Genomic DNA, 17,039 nt, shown 5'->3' on the forward strand with positions numbered 1-17,039 from the left:
TATTTTGGAGTAAAAATGACAAACTCGTGAATTAGACCAAAAAGCATGCCATTTAATTTATTTTAAATGCATATCTGGCTTTTCATTTTACGTATTTATATATTCTTATACCGAGATTATAATGCATAGCAGTAGCAACGATTGTTCTCCGCTGAGAACGAATTCGGTGGTCGAACGCAGCCTCGACTGTCGTCTTCGTAGAGCACAGGCAAAGAATTACCTACAAATATGTTGCGTTAAAGTGGTGATTATGTCTATATTATTCCTGGATATCTCCTTTAATCGCAAGTACTGGTATTATGTGGTGGAATGTTTTGTTTTAGCCTTGATTGCCCTGAGTGCTTTGCTCTATTTTGGAAAGTACTTATGGTTAATTTTTGGTGAAGATCAGGTGATTGGAACAGAGAGTCAAAAGCGTCTGCTGGATGGAAGAGATGGTAGGTTTTTCTCAGATTTCCTAAAAGTACCATCCTATAGCGATTATTAAAACCCGTGATTTTTCCTTTAGACACCGCCTTTGGAACAGTGTACGCACGTCCAGCTCCAATATCGCAAATCAATGTGGAGGACGATAACGAGTGCCACATCCCCTACTGGCATTCATCTTTCTGTCAATGCGGGTCTCTGCCAATCCAGGAACAACCTATGCTAAAACAGAAATCACGGCTCACATGCCAATATTGTTATGTGCCGATTTTCGATTATGATTACAGATTAATTACAGATGTTCGGATGTTTCCCGCTTTAAAAAGACAGGCTGAAAAAGACGCAGCATAGCAAATGAGTTCAAAAAGAAGTGTCAAGTACCTGAGAACTGTAGGAGAAAAATTCCTAACCAATTTTTTCCATTTTCGGCAGACGGCTACATCCAAAATTCACGGGTCGTTGAACCCGCCATTCCGATCAAGTTATTGCAATGTGTGACCAACCTGAGGTACTGGATATCCACAACCATATTGCATCGATTGGTCACGGAAGTACAACATGTGGATAAGGTATCTCAGAAACTGGGCTTGATCAATCTTAAAATCGGAGAGACAAGTCTTAAGACGCTACGATTGTGGGCCGAGCACAAGCAGCTTGTGGAGACCTGTCTTCCCATGTTGCCCACGGTGTTAGCTTTTCTAAACTTTTCTGACAACCAGAATTACCTGGTTCAGCGCATTAAGGAATTAGCGAAGGGCGTCTACATGGCTGAGTACCGATGGAAATTTTTCCAGGAGCCGCACGAGCGTTTGCCTACAGATGCCGCCATTGTGTTCCACCTGTTCTGCGTCTACATGGATTGTCAATTGATGCCAACTGCGCAGGAAGGTGGACGAAGGCCTTTCTACTCCCGCTATGTGGTAATCGGCGATAATAACCCTATCGAGGACATGGTGTCCCGTGTGAATAACAGAGCTAACTGCGCCATACTGGCCACTGGAAATCACGAACCCGATCCCAAGTTTAACTTTTTTAGCGGCAAGGAGGTGCAGGATTGCCTATACGACAGAAACAATCTATTCTACGTGATCATCCAGTTCTTGACCTATATGCGAGAACAGCAGGGCTCCATTCTAGAAGGTGTGAGTCTGGGCAGGAGTGGCATCAACATTTTGGATGTAATTGATGACATCCCTCACATTCCCAGATGTGATAAATTTTGATTAAACTGCAACTATTTTTCAAGCTTATTAGGAAAACTAATAATTTTGCTTTCAGTCGAGATACGACAATATATTTATGTATATTTGTATCTGTTTTTTTTTTTCTAGTTTTGGACTGTAACGGTCGATAGCCGATAGAGCTGCTAGAAAACATAAACAATATCGATATATAATTGGTATTTTCTTACTAGCGGGTGGTATTTTCGGTCATTGCGACTGCAGTCACACTGACTCGGGAAAATAATTATTTGTTAAAATTCGTGGTCCCGCGCTGTACATCCGTGACTGTGCTGTGCGCTCCGCTCCGAGTGCGGCAAAAAGCAACCAAGAAGGCAGCCAAACGGTAATTTACGGCGGAGTAGTGATTAGATATACCGAAATCGCGACCAGTGCACGTGCAATTGTGAATCGTTCTCGGTTTTCCCGACCCGCACCCGCCCCCTTTCTTCTCTCGTCCATTGTGACTGTGCACAATTAACTTGCATACATACGTATATGTATGTACACACTCTGTTTGTATGTATGCGTGCCACCCCCAAGTGAGGCGGAAACAGGGAAAAGCGAAGGAATTTTTGCAAAATCCAAGATAACTGTGCTATTTTCACAATTTTATTTTGCCAACTTTTCACTCGTCACTTTGCTCTTGCAGCAGCAAAACCAACAACGGGGAAAATCGGAAGTTATTTTCTTTTCTCTCTCCACACTTTTATCGCAAAACAACAGCACCACTGCCCGTGGACCGCGCTCCCCGCTCCCCCTTGATCCTTGTAAATACAGTGAATATCGGCTAGCCAGCAACATAGAAAATACAAAGAATCTTAGTTTGCATTTGAGTTGTTGATAAAGAGTATAATCACCTTATCGAAGCAAAGTTTTGAACACAGTAACCGCATAGTACATGGACTTCGTTCTTTTTTGTCAAGGTCTAAAAAATATACATTTATATTCAGTCGAATGCTTTTTATTAGTGTTTAATTATATGTTTAATTAATTTCCAAAAATGTTTATTTTGAATTTCGCCTCTCCAATAGGAGTCGCGTTTTTGCTTAGGCACACAAACAACCAAAGAACCGATTTCCAGACCTTAAGCTAAGGTAAGTTAAATGCACCTCCTATCATTTATCCACCACCAATTTTCATTAAAATAAAATAACAATAGATTGTAAGCTAAGAAGGGTCCCATTTTACTTTAATTGATAATCCTAAAATGGCATCCATTTTTTTGCGTAGGGGATTCCCCTGCAGGAGACGTGTACGAGCATGTCTGTTATTGTTGCACGTGGGTCACCGAACTGGGCGGGTGGGCGTGGTCAGGTAGTGAAGCATATCTGTATTTCAACAATCGATCTTAATCTACGCTTCCTTTTGAGTTCCTTTCGTCTAGGACTTGTTATACTTGATTTATTACCCCTTCCCGCGATTTCCCATCCTCGAAAACCGGTTGCTTGGACTTAATCATCGGTTCTCGCTGGTTATTTTATCTGAAATTCTTTCTGACTCACTGCAGTTGTTTAAATTACTGGCGTGGCAATCCCCATTTTTTTGTTTTTCTTTTTCAATAAAATAAATAATTGATTCGAAATAAATTGATTCGCTGATATGCAATTTTTGTTTATTTATTTTATTTAAATTTCATTTGAAATCATTTGAAATAGAAGATGTTTATTTGTTGAAACATAATATACTAAATTTCATTTTCCCGAACGTATATAGTTTTAATATAATATTATAATAGTTATCGCAAATGTTGTTGGATTTTCTGTAACAATTCAAAATTTATGCCAGATTGTCACTGTTGCATAAAGCCCGTGTATTCCGGCCCTAATTAAATCACAGTAAATGCCTGCTCAATGTGGCTGAAATAATTCGATTTAAAGGTCAGATCCCAGCACTCACCCAAGTGACTTTCCAACTCTTTTTGTTCTCGGTTCCCAGTTCATCAGCGAAAATTAAGTGAAATCGAGAAGGAGGAGAAAATCAATATGTGCTAATATAATTTTGTGGCAAACAAATTAAAGCACACAATACAGCACGTCGCTGCTCTGATTTATACACATAGGTATACATATACCATATTTATGCAGTTGATTTGGTTCACTTTCAGTGTTGAATATTTGAACAGCTGCATTTAATATTTGATACTGGCTAATTTGATTTGTGGGTAAGCACATTTACTACCTCCTGAACTGAAAAAGGGACCGAAAGTGGGTTATGTTTGCCCCGACCGCCATATAAACTGGCGTTGATTTACGACTGCAACTAAAGTAGGCTAACCTAGGCCCAGATAACTACTACGTTTTTACTTCTCCAACGATAGCATATTCTAATCTCAAAGGCTGGGTTACTGGCTTTCCAAGAGAAGAATCATGCACATGGCGACCTTGACACGGTTTTCATTTGCTCTGCAGGAAAACCCCATTGGAAACCCCATTTATAGCACCGTATCCATTGAAACTTGATTTCGTTATTTGTTTATCGACGCCACTTCATGCAAATTGAAGAAATTCAGTTGGATATATTTTTAGCTGGCACATCCATGCAATATTTGCAAATGCCCCAGTGCATATATCGTATATCGTATTCACCTCTCTGCCAACCTGATGAAATTCTTTTGTATATATTTTTTCACTTTTTGTGTATTTTTCACTCTATTCTCCGTTCGCGGGGAACACAACCAGGTTGGACCACCCACCGCCCATTCCAGCTTTTACTTCACCTTTCTCTGTGATGGGAAGTTGCCACCTTTTTCCAGAGCACCTCCCTCCGCCTTCCGTTCCCGGAGGTCTGGAAAAAGAACCGGGTTAATCGTCGCCACGTTGTCGTCGTGGAGAACAAATGACTTTTTTTTCGTTTGTGGGTCAACTGCCATTTTTGCCATTAAAATAATTATTATATTGCCATTTTGCTTTTAAATGTAGTAACTTTGGGTGAGTGGAACGCATCGAGTAAATAAAAAACTTATTAATGTACCTAGGTATACCAACAGATTGAAATTGATATTTTCCCTTCAGAAAATAAAATCAGTCTAAAATAAATTGTTTTCAGTGCTGCACTTCATACGTGCGTAGTAATAGATGTGCCAAACCACAAAAATACTTGAATTCCTGCTTTATAAATCTGTCCACAAATTGCTAATCAATAAATCAACATCTCGCCCAATTTGGCTTATCAGAATGGGAACTATTCAGTACTTTGTACAACATTCTGTGCCTAAGTACTCGATTTCCGCTTGTCACCCGATTTATTGCTTATCTCTGGTCAGAAATAAACTCTTTGCTGGCCCAGGCGTCTTTGTTTCAAAGCAACCAAAGCCAAACTGGCTTAATAACCCACATAAACACCACCGAATCCGAGTCCCAGTTGTCCGGGGGCAATTGGGCGGAGAATACCCGTTCAGTGCAACTGGAGCTGGAGAGGCCAATTAAAGCACCTGACCTAGAATATTTGTAGCCCAGTTTCGCCCGCCGGGAGTGCATATGCTTTACATGCCACCGCACACTCACATTCGGATGCTTAGATCTAACAAACTCGTACTTTGTGTTCTCAGTCAACTGTGAGCTGCATGTTAAATGGTTTGAATTAATTGCGTAGGCCACGCATGTCACGTGCACTTCACATAGGACTATATCATATATATGTACATATAGTACGATATACGCCAACCCCTTTCCACCCACAACGTCCTTGAGCAAAGCAAAGCAAAGCAAAGCCAAGCCGGAAATTTAAAGTAAACATTCCAAATATCCCTGTTCATATTTGGATGTTTATATGTTATTGTAGAGCACATCACGTACTTATGTAGCCGAGGCCAAAATGCAAGGTTTTAAAGTCAGGTTACGTTTCATTTCAACTGTCTTTAAAGGGAATTATTTGCGGCAGCTAAAAATAATGATGAAGTGTCGTTAAATGATATTGACAAGGCGGCAAATCATAATGTTTGTTATAAATCAATTCATATTATTTTGGTATTCCTTTGACCGTTTTTTCACGGCACCAAGTAATAAAGATATCGCACTTCTTGGTAAGGAAAATAAATAGAATATATAACTATAACTTTCTTCAGATGATGAAGGCGGATAAAAAGATACTACAAACTTTAAAATACCATTCTGTTTTCGACCAAGGACTCAAATTCAGTTACGTACAAGCCATGTCTTAAACGTTTTCTTGATGGCCTGTGACAACACAAGCCGCCGTATATGGCCAAATATTTGGTCAGCCAAGAGACTTGGCTATTTCATCAATGGCCACAGCTTGGGGGTATTCGGCTTTGGGAACCTGTCCGTCCGTCCGTCCCATTTATGCGAAGCACGTCCGCCTATCACGGGCTGCCTGTAGGGGATTAAGAGCTCTCCGGAGCGAAGGTGGCTATCGGTATTGGGTATCCACTATCAGCTGCAAGTGACACATTTTAAGCCGCGCCAGTTGACCACGTCGTTGGCCGGGCCAACAGTGCCTATCTGCCATTTGGTACCTGTATTCAACAAATGCCGGTGGAAACGGGTAAGGGCCAGGTAGGGCCGTTTGGCCCAGGCATTCCAGCAGTGCCCATTCGTGTGTGAACAGAGGTGGTTTTCCGCAAGCTCCTCCGCAATATATATCCATATATATATTTGCCATTATTAAGATTTTCTTCGGATCGCATTCGCCGCATGTAAGTTGTGATTCATTTCCTTTCATTGCTCATTGTTGATTCTAGATTAAATCGCTTGGTGCGCACTGCACTTGTTCAATTGTATCTTTGCTTGCCGATATTTGTATATCTATAATACACTCGGAAAATATTCAAATGTATTTTCAAATATTTTGATTTTCGTTCTGCCATTTTTGCTAATCAGCAATGTTTATCCTAGCCATCATCATTCCTTGTGAACCCAAGCTAATGTTTAATCTAAGTTATGTTTACCATATTACATTTAATTTAGTAGTGAGCTAGTATATCTAGAGTACAAATATCTAGTGTTCTTGAAAAGCTTGTGTTCCAATTGAGCTATTAATGTATATTTTTCCAAGCAGAACCGTCTAGACCGTGAAGGATTGATACTTGATATATTGTGTTTCTAATTCCCATTCAATCGTGCAATTAAGCCACGAACTTCGCGCGAGTATCAACTTGAGTGCACCTGAGTTCCCTCCAAAGCAATCTCAGAGTATTTGACTTTCTCCCTCATCTAAATATTTGGCTGGCTCATGGAGCGATGACTCCTGGTCTCATGTGCTCATCCCATCGATCCGAACCCCGTTCCCTCTGCTCATCCGGCTCCCAGTTCGTCCGATAAGCGGCGGTTTGTTTGCTTTTTGCGCACATGCTGCCAAATAAAACCGCCCGCCGCGTTTATCTAGTTAATTCATATACATATAGCTGTAGCATTTCGCATATGGAGAAGATGTAAAAACGTGGGCCCAAAAGATCGGGTTGTGAGTACGTGAATAGGGTACCCATATATTGGCATTACTGCGCACGGTACCAAGCAATAGAATCGTTTGTGGCATAGATAAAAATCAAAATGCAAAGAGCGCCTTTGTTTTTGGCGTCTCGTGTGCCGAGTATTCTAAGAGTCGGTGGGTGGGGAGGGGCAGTTTGAGATAACAGCAACACGAGGAGATTGTGTAATCGCGTTGGCGATTGTTGGGGTTGGGATTGTTGGGGCGGCATATGCTGGTTGCGATGCTGTTTCCCATATAGGCGATTCAATCCAATCGCAGAGTTTAGTGCATCATATTTTCAGGATAAGGTCAAAAAGATACACTTAACATATAAGTAGCTTCTCTTAAAGATCCCCATCGTATCAGCATACTCATCTACATTCTTTTGTACAATTTATTTAGTCATGAAAAGTAAATGTTGTAAATATAACAAGGCACTGTAAGCTTTAATCATAGCATACTGAATGACTAAATATTTTAACAAGCAGTGAGTTGTAATAAGGAGCAGTGAGAATCATCTGGAATGGGGAATACTATCTTCAATATAGTATAGCATTGTTTCGAGTGGATGTCAGTTTTCTTTTTTTGGGTTGCTTGGCAATATTTGTTGGGCTTTTGGGCGAAAATGCAAATTGTTTTCTAGCGCGTCCCGTCGCCACAGTAGCTGAATTAAAGAAAGCAGCGTCACCCTTTTGTTTTTACCACCCCGTAAACCGAGCCATCACCATATATTCCCCGATTTCACCTGGCAACCGGTGTACTTTTCGATCAATGCCGATAACCTTTCATTTGCTGTCGATTCAGTTGAAAATGTTTTCTATTTTTGTTTACACAACGCGCCCGATGGCTGGCAAGCCGTTCTCGATCTAAAATCGAGCCAGCCAATATAAGTTATCTCAGCGCTGGAGGAGCCACAGTCCTCCAGAGTCTTTCAAGCCGAAATGCAGCTATTTGCGTGAGTCGGATATGGAAATCCCAGCTCTACTGAACCGAGACACAATTCAAACATCGCCAAGCCCCTTTTTCAGACCCTAAACTGGGCACATATTCCTCTTATAGCCGGTTTCAATTAAATCCCTCCCCGATCCGATGGGGCACTAAAACTTTTGCCTAAACAAAGGGCTAAATGGAACACTGAAACGAGCAGCGACAATGGAAAACAATTGAAAAACTCAATTTGTTGGTAATTTGTTTGGACGTGCGTGTCTCAGTATCTTTTTTTGTGCAATAACAATTTCAGAGCTTGGCACATTGCAAGCTATTTGTTGACTGCATAAAAAAGCAGTTGAATGAACTGAGAACGAGCTTTGATTGATATTTCGAAAGCCATATTGAGGGAATATTCTTAAGTTGGTGGAACAACAGCCAAACATCTCCAAGTCCAATAATGGCTTTCTTTGACAAATAAATTGGGGGGAAGTCTATTTCACCACTATTGTTTCCATGACTCCAATTTTCCAGTATAGGCGTTCCCAAAAAATGTAATTTTTAACTAACCTTCCACATTTATTCCTTTTGCAGTTTCTCCAAAATGGCCAAGTACTCCGGCAAAAAGTGCCGGCTGCTATCGATGATGTGGCTTACGGCGTTCTTCTTCTTCGTGGAGATCATAGTGGGCTATGTGACCAATTCGATGGCTCTGGTGGCGGATAGTTTCCACATGCTGGGCGACATCGCGGCCCTGGTCATATCATTCCTGTCTGTGAAGGTAAGTACCTGTCTTATCGAAAAATACAACTGTATCATACAACTCACCTGACTCCTTATCTCGACAGATGTCACCGAAAAAGTGGTCAAAGAACACCTTCGGCTGGGCCAGGGCAGAAGTCTTGGGTGCTTTGGTTAACGCCGTTTTCCTGGTGGCCCTCTGCTTCAGCATCACCATCGAGGCTTGCAAAAGGTGAGTGAGTGGTGGTAAGGTGGTCATCAGATAACATTTTTTGACAAAACCTACAAAAGATAAGATAAGCTTCAATTGGTGTCAATTTTGAATCATTGGCTAGCCAAGCGAAAACCTCTACTCAGTTATTAGAGCTATTAAATAGGATACATTTTTTCCCCCTTTTACAATAAATAAGAAACAAATTTAAAACCGATTGATTAAACTGTTTTGCAGTTTGTTTGCATTGATACTCATTGCTTATTTAATGTGGCTCTGTAATTATTAACTCGGATTATAACTCGCTCACTTTCAACTTCTTAACTCCCAATCGCAAACAGCTTTAATATTTCAACTGATTACGGATCGTTGATCCGTGCCCAAAACCCACTTATTTAATGATCTGACAGCAGTAAGCCGTATTATGAGCAAAAGGCTTGCCTTGGCATCGACATGTGTTAACGTGATTTGTTTAAATTTTCTTGAATTACTCGACTCCGTCTGTGAGTTAATTTGTTGTGATACATTCACGTTATATCGTCACCTTTCAGTCTGTTTTTGTGTCTTTATTCATTTACATTCCGATCACAATTTGTGAATATTTATCGAAAGCTTTACTACGAGGTGATTATTCTGCCAATAGCCACAGATTCCCTGCAAAGCTAGCTACACTGACAAAAATAAAAATCTAACTTAGGATTTTATAAGTGCTTTCGTTGTGTATTTTAATACCTTTAGAATAAAGTAAAATATATTCTTTTATCACAGATTCATTGAGGAGGAACCGATTCACGAGCCTGAACTGCTTGTCATCGTTGGAGCCTTGGGTCTTCTGGTGAATGTGATTGGACTTTGTCTGCTTTACGGTAAGACCAACTGATACAAATGAGAGTAAGCCGTTTTGCAACTTAATCCACATTGCAGAGCACGGCGGTCACCATGGACACTCACACGGCGGCGGACTCACCCGGAACCACAGCCGCCTGACTGAGTTGGCTAACATGGACGAGGGCGAGGATGAGCAGAACGACTTTGCCTATGAGAAGCAGAAGGAAAAGCAACCGGTCAAGAAGTCCAGCCATGGACACAGCCATGATCCCGGCCAGATGAACATGCGCGGCGCCTTCCTGCACGTTTTGAGCGACGCCCTCGGCAGCATCATTGTCGTAATCAGTGCTGTGGTGGTGTGGAAGACGGAGTGGAAGTACCGATACTACATGGATCCCGCTCTGTCCATCGTTCTGGTTGTCCTGATCCTCCACTCCGTGTGGCCGCTGCTGCGCGAGTCCGCTTTGATTCTGCTGCAAACGGTTCCCACCCACATCCAGGTGGACGCCATTCAGAAGAGGCTTCTGGAGAAAGTTGACGGCGTGCTGGCTGTGCACGAGTTCCATGTGTGGCAATTGGCCGGCGACCGCATCATCGCCTCTGCCCATATCAGGTGAGATTTTCTTGTTAAAAGAGTTACCACCTGCATAAAAATGGAATTAAAAAGTAAACATGTAGAAATTATTTGGAAAGCAAACTGATCCATCTTCCCTAAACATTGTAGGTGCCGCAACCTTTCAGAATACATGAAGATTGCCGAAAAGGTTAAGGAGTTCTTCCACAACGAGGGTATCCACTCCACCACCATCCAGCCCGAGTTCAGCGAGATCGAAGGCTGCAACATGTCCGATGGGACCTCCAGCATCAACATGAGCGGCTCCGACTGCTGCGCGTTGGATTGTCCCACTACGGATGAAGGATGTGTCAAGGCCACGTGCTGCCAAAACAATAACAAAGTGGTGAGTTTTCCTCGACTATATAGAACATGTAGAATAGTGTAATGATGTATAAACGTAAATTGCAGAACCAACTGCCCTCACCCACCAACTCGCCGTATCTATGCCGCCAGCGAAATGCCGCCCGACAGGCCGGCGATGTGGAGGCAGGTTCCCTGCTGGAGGCCACGTCCAGTGGCAACCAGGGAACCTCTGGCGGCGCCACCACAGGAGCGCCTGCGGCTGCGATAGGCGCCACGTCAACGCCGAAGAGCGATTTGGTTTGACGACAGCCACTGCAGGCGCAACAACATGTACACTTTGCCACGACCAAAACGGAAACCGCAACCGCAACAACAAAGGCCGCCACAAAAGCAGCAACAGCAGCAACATCAATACGTGATATAATGTACGAGCCAAGCGCCAACAACCAAGTGGTCTCCAGCGCACAGGTGGACGCCAATCTCGGCCTGACAGTGACCGCCCAGCGGCGACGGGAGCTTCAGTTGCAGGCCGAACAGCAGTATCAGGAGCAGGTGTCACCACTGAGTACCAGGAATGGCGACGAGGTGGCACTCTAATTAGGAGCCTAGTTTAACGTTAATTGTGCAAACAGCTGCAATGGAGACTGGTCTGCCATGGTGCAGCTTTCGTGTTTTTAGTGTTTGTATCATTATTTGTTCTTAGTGGAATTTAGACGTAAATGAGAGTGACACAAGTACGGTCGACTGACCGTTGAGCTAGTTTAATTAAATTAAAATCAAAAGTGAAAAAAGAGAACACGATTATCTATTAGTGCAGAAAACACAAAGTTTAAAAGAACATGCAGTTACGGATGTCATTCATATACTATATACTATGTTAAACCTATTCGATTGTAGTTAATTGCATTAGTCTAGATCGATAAGTGAGCCCAACCAGCAGAGAATACATATGTACTACTACGTTTTTTACATTTTGAGAAAGTTTATACATACGTGAAATAAATTATTGTATTCAATAGTTACCTACGGATTAGCAAATGACTAAACACAGTTTACAAAATACATGTATGTTTTTGTGTATGGTTAGGCATAGTCCCTAAATCTTAGTAGTTGTAATGCTATCTGTAAATGTTTTTACCACAACCGAGAACCTAGTTTCTATTTAAGTTTAATCGTATCGAACTTTATAATGACTATATACATTTAATGCAAACATCATGTATTATTTTATGATCTGCATTAACTTTCACATGTATATGTTTGTAAATAAACGCCAAACATAATCAAACCAACCGAATGTACTGTAGATTTGCTGAAATACCCATTTGAGGAGTCCTAAAGCAAGCTGTCAAGTGCACACGATGGATGGTTTTCAAAGTTCACCGGTATCTCATTCCATTATTCGTTTTGTAGATTGCACCAATACGCAAGATTGCGAGCTCTGTCTCGACCTCCCAGGAAGTCAACGAAACTCAGATGAGTACGTGTGCGATATCACAGTAGGAAATGCATCACAAGGGATGTTGGAACATACTGAAAAAGACGGCTGGGAATGCAAATGTGGGTAGTCCTATATAAGCGTTCCCATAAGCTATCGAGACCATACGTCTTCAAGAACTCAAGTTAAATACGTCTCATTGAGAACATCAGTTGCAATGGTGCAGATCAAGTTCCTTTTCGTGTTCCTGGCTGTGATGACAATTGTTGTCCTGGCGGCCAACATGGCTGATGCCGATTGCCTTTCCAGAAAATACAAGGGTCCCTGCGCCGTCTGGAACCATAAGATGTGCCGTCGTATTTGCAAGGAGGAAGGACGCATAAGTGGCCACTGCAGTGCCAGCCTGAAGTGCTGGTGCGAAGTATGCTGAATGCACTAAATTTTAAACAAATATTTTACTAGAAATATAGGCGCCAAACCTTTGGCGTTAACGTTTATTACTCATACGTACTGTTGTCTCTTAATTTCCTTTATGTAAGTGTGGTAGGGTCAGTAAGTGTTTACATACATCTTGATTTCGAAAAGAGGGCAATTATAGGTAAATAACTCTTTATGATAAGGATGCGTTTTTAAATCACCTAATGTCAATAAATTACACACATAGCACTTATGTCACGAGTATTTCTATCGTTAATTCCCGAGAAGCTTATCGATTGCTAGCATTATGTTTACTATCTTAGTCAAATAGATCATCTAAGAACCTGTATCCCTATATAAGCGTAGACTCCAGTTGTCGGGACCACACGTCTTCAACAAGTCAAGTCAAATACCAGACTCATTGAGAACATCAGTTGCAATGGTGCAGATCAAATTCCTGTTTGCTTTCCTGGCTATAACGACCATCGTCCTAATGGTGGCCAACACAGCTTCGGCCCGTGATTGCCTATCTGGAAGTTTCAGTGGTCCTTGCTGGGCCTGGAGTGGAGAGCAGTGCCGTCGCCTCTGCACGGAGGAAGGACGTGTCAGTGGACACTGCAGTGCCGGCCTGCAGTGCTGGTGCGAAGGATGCTGAATGCACTGCATTTCAAAAGTGTATTCTCTATATTGCATTACGAGCACATATGTGTAATAAATATGCTGTTTAGTCTATCACAAATACCTACCGTTGTCTCTTAATTTCATTTTATAGGTAAGTATACAAAAGTAAACAAAACACAAAAGTGCATCGAGAATTATTAAGCTTAGTGACACTTATCTGCCAATGATAACGATGAATATTGAAATCAATTAAAATAATCAGGAATTCAAGCCCAAAAGTATGCTCTTAGTATGCTCTTGTGAAAAGTATATTGCAGCTATTTGCATTTTCACCTTTATGCTAATCGGTTGACATACAGATTCTGTGCCTATATAAGCGCGCACTCAGGTTCAAGAAACGCAAATCTAAGGATTGTAACCAGAAGCTCATTACAAAAATGGCTCAGATTAAAGGCTTGTTCGCTGTGCTCGCTGTGGTGGCCATTGTCCTAATGGCCGCCAACTCGTCTTCGGCTGTGGATTGCCAGTCTGGAACTTTCAGTGGTCCTTGCTGGGCCTGGGATGGAGAGCAGTGCCGTCGCCTCTGCAGGGAGGAAGGACATGTCAGTGGACACTGCAGTGCCAGCCTGAAGTGCTGGTGCGAACAATGCTGAGGCCCCTCAGCTCTCAACGTGTTCATATTCAGGATTGTCCACACATGCTTGATGTGTTTTTTATTGTTTTGAAAAAGAAAATAAAGGATATACATTGCGACAAATAAAAAAGTTTTATTTCTACACAACATATGGTTCTTTAGTAAGCATAAATTTACTTACATAAATGATTTAACTTATCTGATTTAGCTGCTAAAAACAACAATCCTGAAGCATCACTGCATAATTAGATATCGAAATAATATAATATAATTAGCATCTTAGAAAAAACAGTCATAGACTATTTCAGTCCTAACAAGGGTTTGAAAGGCAAATTTTCTTTTCTGAACTCAAAATTTCATTTGCCAGCAGCAAAATAACTGGTTGTTCAAGTTGTAGTTCACTGTATGGGAAATAAATACATATTGATTTGTTAATATTTCAAATAAATCAAACATGTTATAGCGGCAAGAGCAAGGTTGGGTTTTGAATCTTGTTCTGGATTTTCCTTGGTTACTCGACAGTTCTACAATTTATGCATAAATTTGCATATTCCAACTGGTTTAATTAATTTCCTAGTAGTCACGTGATAAATAACACATGCACATTGCATAAAAACGATGGCAGCGGATAATAAATAAGCATTTCCCGGAACTGAATATATAGAATAAATTAGAAAATCTACGCATTCTTACTTAACTTCTAACTAAGAATATTGTCACTTTTAATAAAGAAAACTAACTTTTTTCAGTTTTCCTCGGTTGTATCCTTTACAAAAATGATCGTTGCTTTAAGACGAACACTTTTTTGAGTCAGTTTTCGTCCCTCGCAGCTTTCGAAGAGCAGCACGCACCTGATCATCGCTCGCGGTTATTAATATTTTCGCCACTAATCACCAGAGACAAGTCCACAATTAGTGGCACAATTAGTGCTTAGTGACATCTTGAGTCACTATCAGTGATAGTAACGTGCCAGTGCAGTGATCTTAAAACTATCAAATTTAATTAAATTGTGCTCCGCTGTCCAACGGCCACGTGCCGGCAAGCTTAACACAACATCCGTTGGAAAGCTTAACAAACATCTGTGAGGAGCTTACCATTTGGTTCCAGCAGCAGATAAGTTCTGGCCTATGTATCAGATAGAAGCTTTTAGTTTCTATTCTGCCCCAAGATCAATTGATATTATTGCATACTCTTAGGCGTGCGATGAAACCCGGACAATTTGACAAGCCGCAGTCAACGACTTTTTTTTTTTTTTTTTTTTTTTTTTTTTTTTAAATGTTTATTATTATAAAGCGACGAATCCGTACATGCAGTACTAGTACCATAACATTGCAATTAAACATATAAATAATATAACCAAACTTCTCACTTATCGTGGGAAGACTAACAACAGAGTCTCAAACGTCGAGGGGGTCTTTAAAGCTGTCCAATTGTTTTGGCAAAGCCCTTTCTTTTAAGCCTTCTTAGAGGCCTGGCAGGGAGTAGGCGTCTTGCTAGCATGCTGTGGTGTCTTTTAAGCCTATCACTGTATCTGCTTGTGTGCCTTGAGATCTGTTCTTCCACTGTATGCAGATTAAGGTCCCGATGAAGGGTTGAGCTACGTACATAGTATGGGCAGTTGGTGATGGCACGCATTGCACGATTTTGCAAGACCTCAATGCGTTTATAGTTCGATTTTGCAGCAATACCCCAGATCTGCACTCCATATAGCCAGATCGGGGCTATACAGTGGGCGTATACTGCCCTTTTGGCTCTAAGTGTCATGGTGCTTCTTCTGTTGATCAACCATCGCAGTTGTTGCATTCTCTGACCGCATCTCCGTGCCGCAGCTTTTAAGTGTGGGCCAAAGGTCAACCGTTTGTCAAGGGTGATCCCAAGGTATTTAGCCTGCAGAGGTTGTTCTAGGGTTACGCCATCAAATTGTATGGGTGGTGTGCGCCTAATGAGAGTCTTCAAGGTGAAACAAGGATTGATGGTCTTATGTGGATTTACCTTTAAGTTCCATCTTTTGCACCATGCAGCCAAAGTATTGAGATACTCTTGGAGGCCACGTGCTGCCTCAGTGCAAGAACTGGAGCTGTATAACAGTGCGATATCGTCAGCGTAAGTGGCGAGTAGGGCCTTCCTGGGAGCTTCCATATGGTGCATATTTGGGCAAGGCAAATCCGCGGTAAATATTGAGTAGAGCAGCGGGCCGAGGACGCTGCCCTGCGGAACTCCAGCTCTCATGTAGCAAGGGGTTGAGTAGGTGCTTCTGACCCTGACCATGAACTTCCTATCTTCCAGGTAAGATTTCAGGACTCCATAGTATGGTGCTGGAAGCAGCTTTTTTATTTTGCAGAGTAGGCCGATATGCCAGACTCTGTCAAATGCTTGCTGCATGTCAATAAATACAGCATTGCAGTATTCCAAGTCGTCAAACGCCTGAATAATGTGCTTAACCAGTCTGTGAACCTGCTCCACAGTGCTGTGTCCCTGTCGAAATCCAAACTGGTGATCTGGGAGGATACGGCGCTCCTTAATAAAGTCACCTAGTCTGTTGGCAATCAGCCTTTCCCATATCTTGGATAGCGAAGACAGCAGACTTATGGGCCGATACGATTCCGGATCCTCTTCAGGTTTCCCAGGCTTATGTATCATGAGAATTGCTGCCATTTTCCACTGCTTTGGGAAGGACTGCACCCTAAATATAGCATTAAATATTTTCGCCATGTATAGGATGGCTCGGAGAGGTAGCGCTTTTAACGTGGCATTACAGACATTGTCGATGCCAGGAGTCTTCTTTATTGGCATTGATTTAATGACTTCGGCAATTTCCTCAACCCTGATTGGTTTAATTGGTAGCGACATTTGTAGGGGTATCTCTAGGCTGTCAAGCGTCTCTCGATTCTGCTCCATTGTAGCGAATTGGTAATGGGTGAACCTAGTCTCCAAATGATTTGCAAAGGAATTGGCCTGTTCCTCCTCGTTTTTAGCAAGTTCACCTCCCGGGCATCTAATGGGTACCTGTCTGAACGGTTGTCTTTTGAGGGATTTGGTGGACTTCCAGAGTGAATACCCAGCATCCACCGTATAGTCCATAGAAGCCAGCTTCTGCTCAAAAAAGATACTTCGAAGGTCTCTTACCACATTTCGTAGTTGTTTTGCAGCACGGTTCCATAAGATGCGGTCCCAGGGATCTTGAGATCGGATTGCTCGCCTTCTGAGTCTCCTTTTCTGTGTCAGGA

At 41.9% G+C, this 17,039-nt stretch overlaps 5 protein-coding genes across 6 annotated transcripts; all 5 read left to right on the plus strand.

Moving 5' to 3' along the window:
• Window positions 1-250: 250 nt before the first annotated feature.
• LOC6545933 (transmembrane protein 209) lies at window positions 251-1,649 on the plus strand. The gene is made up of 3 exons (XM_001971697.2): window positions 251-437; window positions 509-610; window positions 859-1,649. Exons 1-3 carry the CDS (start codon window positions 251-253, stop codon window positions 1,647-1,649), a joined length of 1,080 nt encoding a protein of 359 aa, XP_001971733.2.
• A 188-nt stretch (window positions 1,650-1,837) lies between these two features.
• On the plus strand, window positions 1,838-11,994 carry LOC6545934 (zinc transporter 1). Of its 2 annotated transcripts, none has more exons than XM_026976832.1 (7): window positions 1,838-1,992; window positions 8,598-8,784; window positions 8,852-8,976; window positions 9,724-9,821; window positions 9,880-10,396; window positions 10,508-10,742; window positions 10,808-11,994. In XM_026976832.1, the coding sequence occupies exons 2-7, from the start codon at window positions 8,608-8,610 to the stop codon at window positions 11,003-11,005; spliced, it is 1,350 nt and encodes a 449-aa protein (XP_026832633.1). In that variant the 5' UTR covers window positions 1,838-1,992; window positions 8,598-8,607; the 3' UTR covers window positions 11,006-11,994. The 2 variants fall into 2 exon arrangements, with proteins under 2 accessions (XP_026832633.1, XP_026832632.1); XM_026976831.1 differs by lacking the exon at window positions 1,838-1,992 and adding an exon at window positions 2,681-2,743.
• A 276-nt stretch (window positions 11,995-12,270) lies between these two features.
• Window positions 12,271-12,935, plus strand: LOC6545936 (drosomycin). The gene has a single exon (XM_001971700.3). It carries the CDS (start codon window positions 12,358-12,360, stop codon window positions 12,568-12,570), a length of 213 nt encoding a protein of 70 aa, XP_001971736.1. The 5' UTR covers window positions 12,271-12,357; the 3' UTR covers window positions 12,571-12,935.
• Window positions 12,936-12,938: 3 nt separating this feature from the next.
• LOC6545937 (drosomycin) lies at window positions 12,939-13,298 on the plus strand. The gene has a single exon (XM_001971701.3). The coding sequence runs from the start codon at window positions 12,997-12,999 to the stop codon at window positions 13,210-13,212; it is 216 nt and encodes a 71-aa protein (XP_001971737.1). The 5' UTR covers window positions 12,939-12,996; the 3' UTR covers window positions 13,213-13,298.
• Window positions 13,299-13,566: 268 nt separating this feature from the next.
• On the plus strand, window positions 13,567-13,912 carry LOC6545938 (drosomycin). The gene has a single exon (XM_001971702.3). The coding sequence runs from the start codon at window positions 13,616-13,618 to the stop codon at window positions 13,829-13,831; it is 216 nt and encodes a 71-aa protein (XP_001971738.1). The 5' UTR covers window positions 13,567-13,615; the 3' UTR covers window positions 13,832-13,912.
• The last annotated feature ends 3,127 nt before the right edge of the window (window positions 13,913-17,039 follow it).

This window comes from Drosophila erecta, unplaced genomic scaffold, assembly GCF_003286155.1.
Source record: "Drosophila erecta strain 14021-0224.00,06,07 unplaced genomic scaffold, DereRS2 tig00000021-arrow-pilon, whole genome shotgun sequence".
NCBI lineage: Eukaryota > Metazoa > Arthropoda > Insecta > Diptera > Drosophilidae > Drosophila > Drosophila erecta.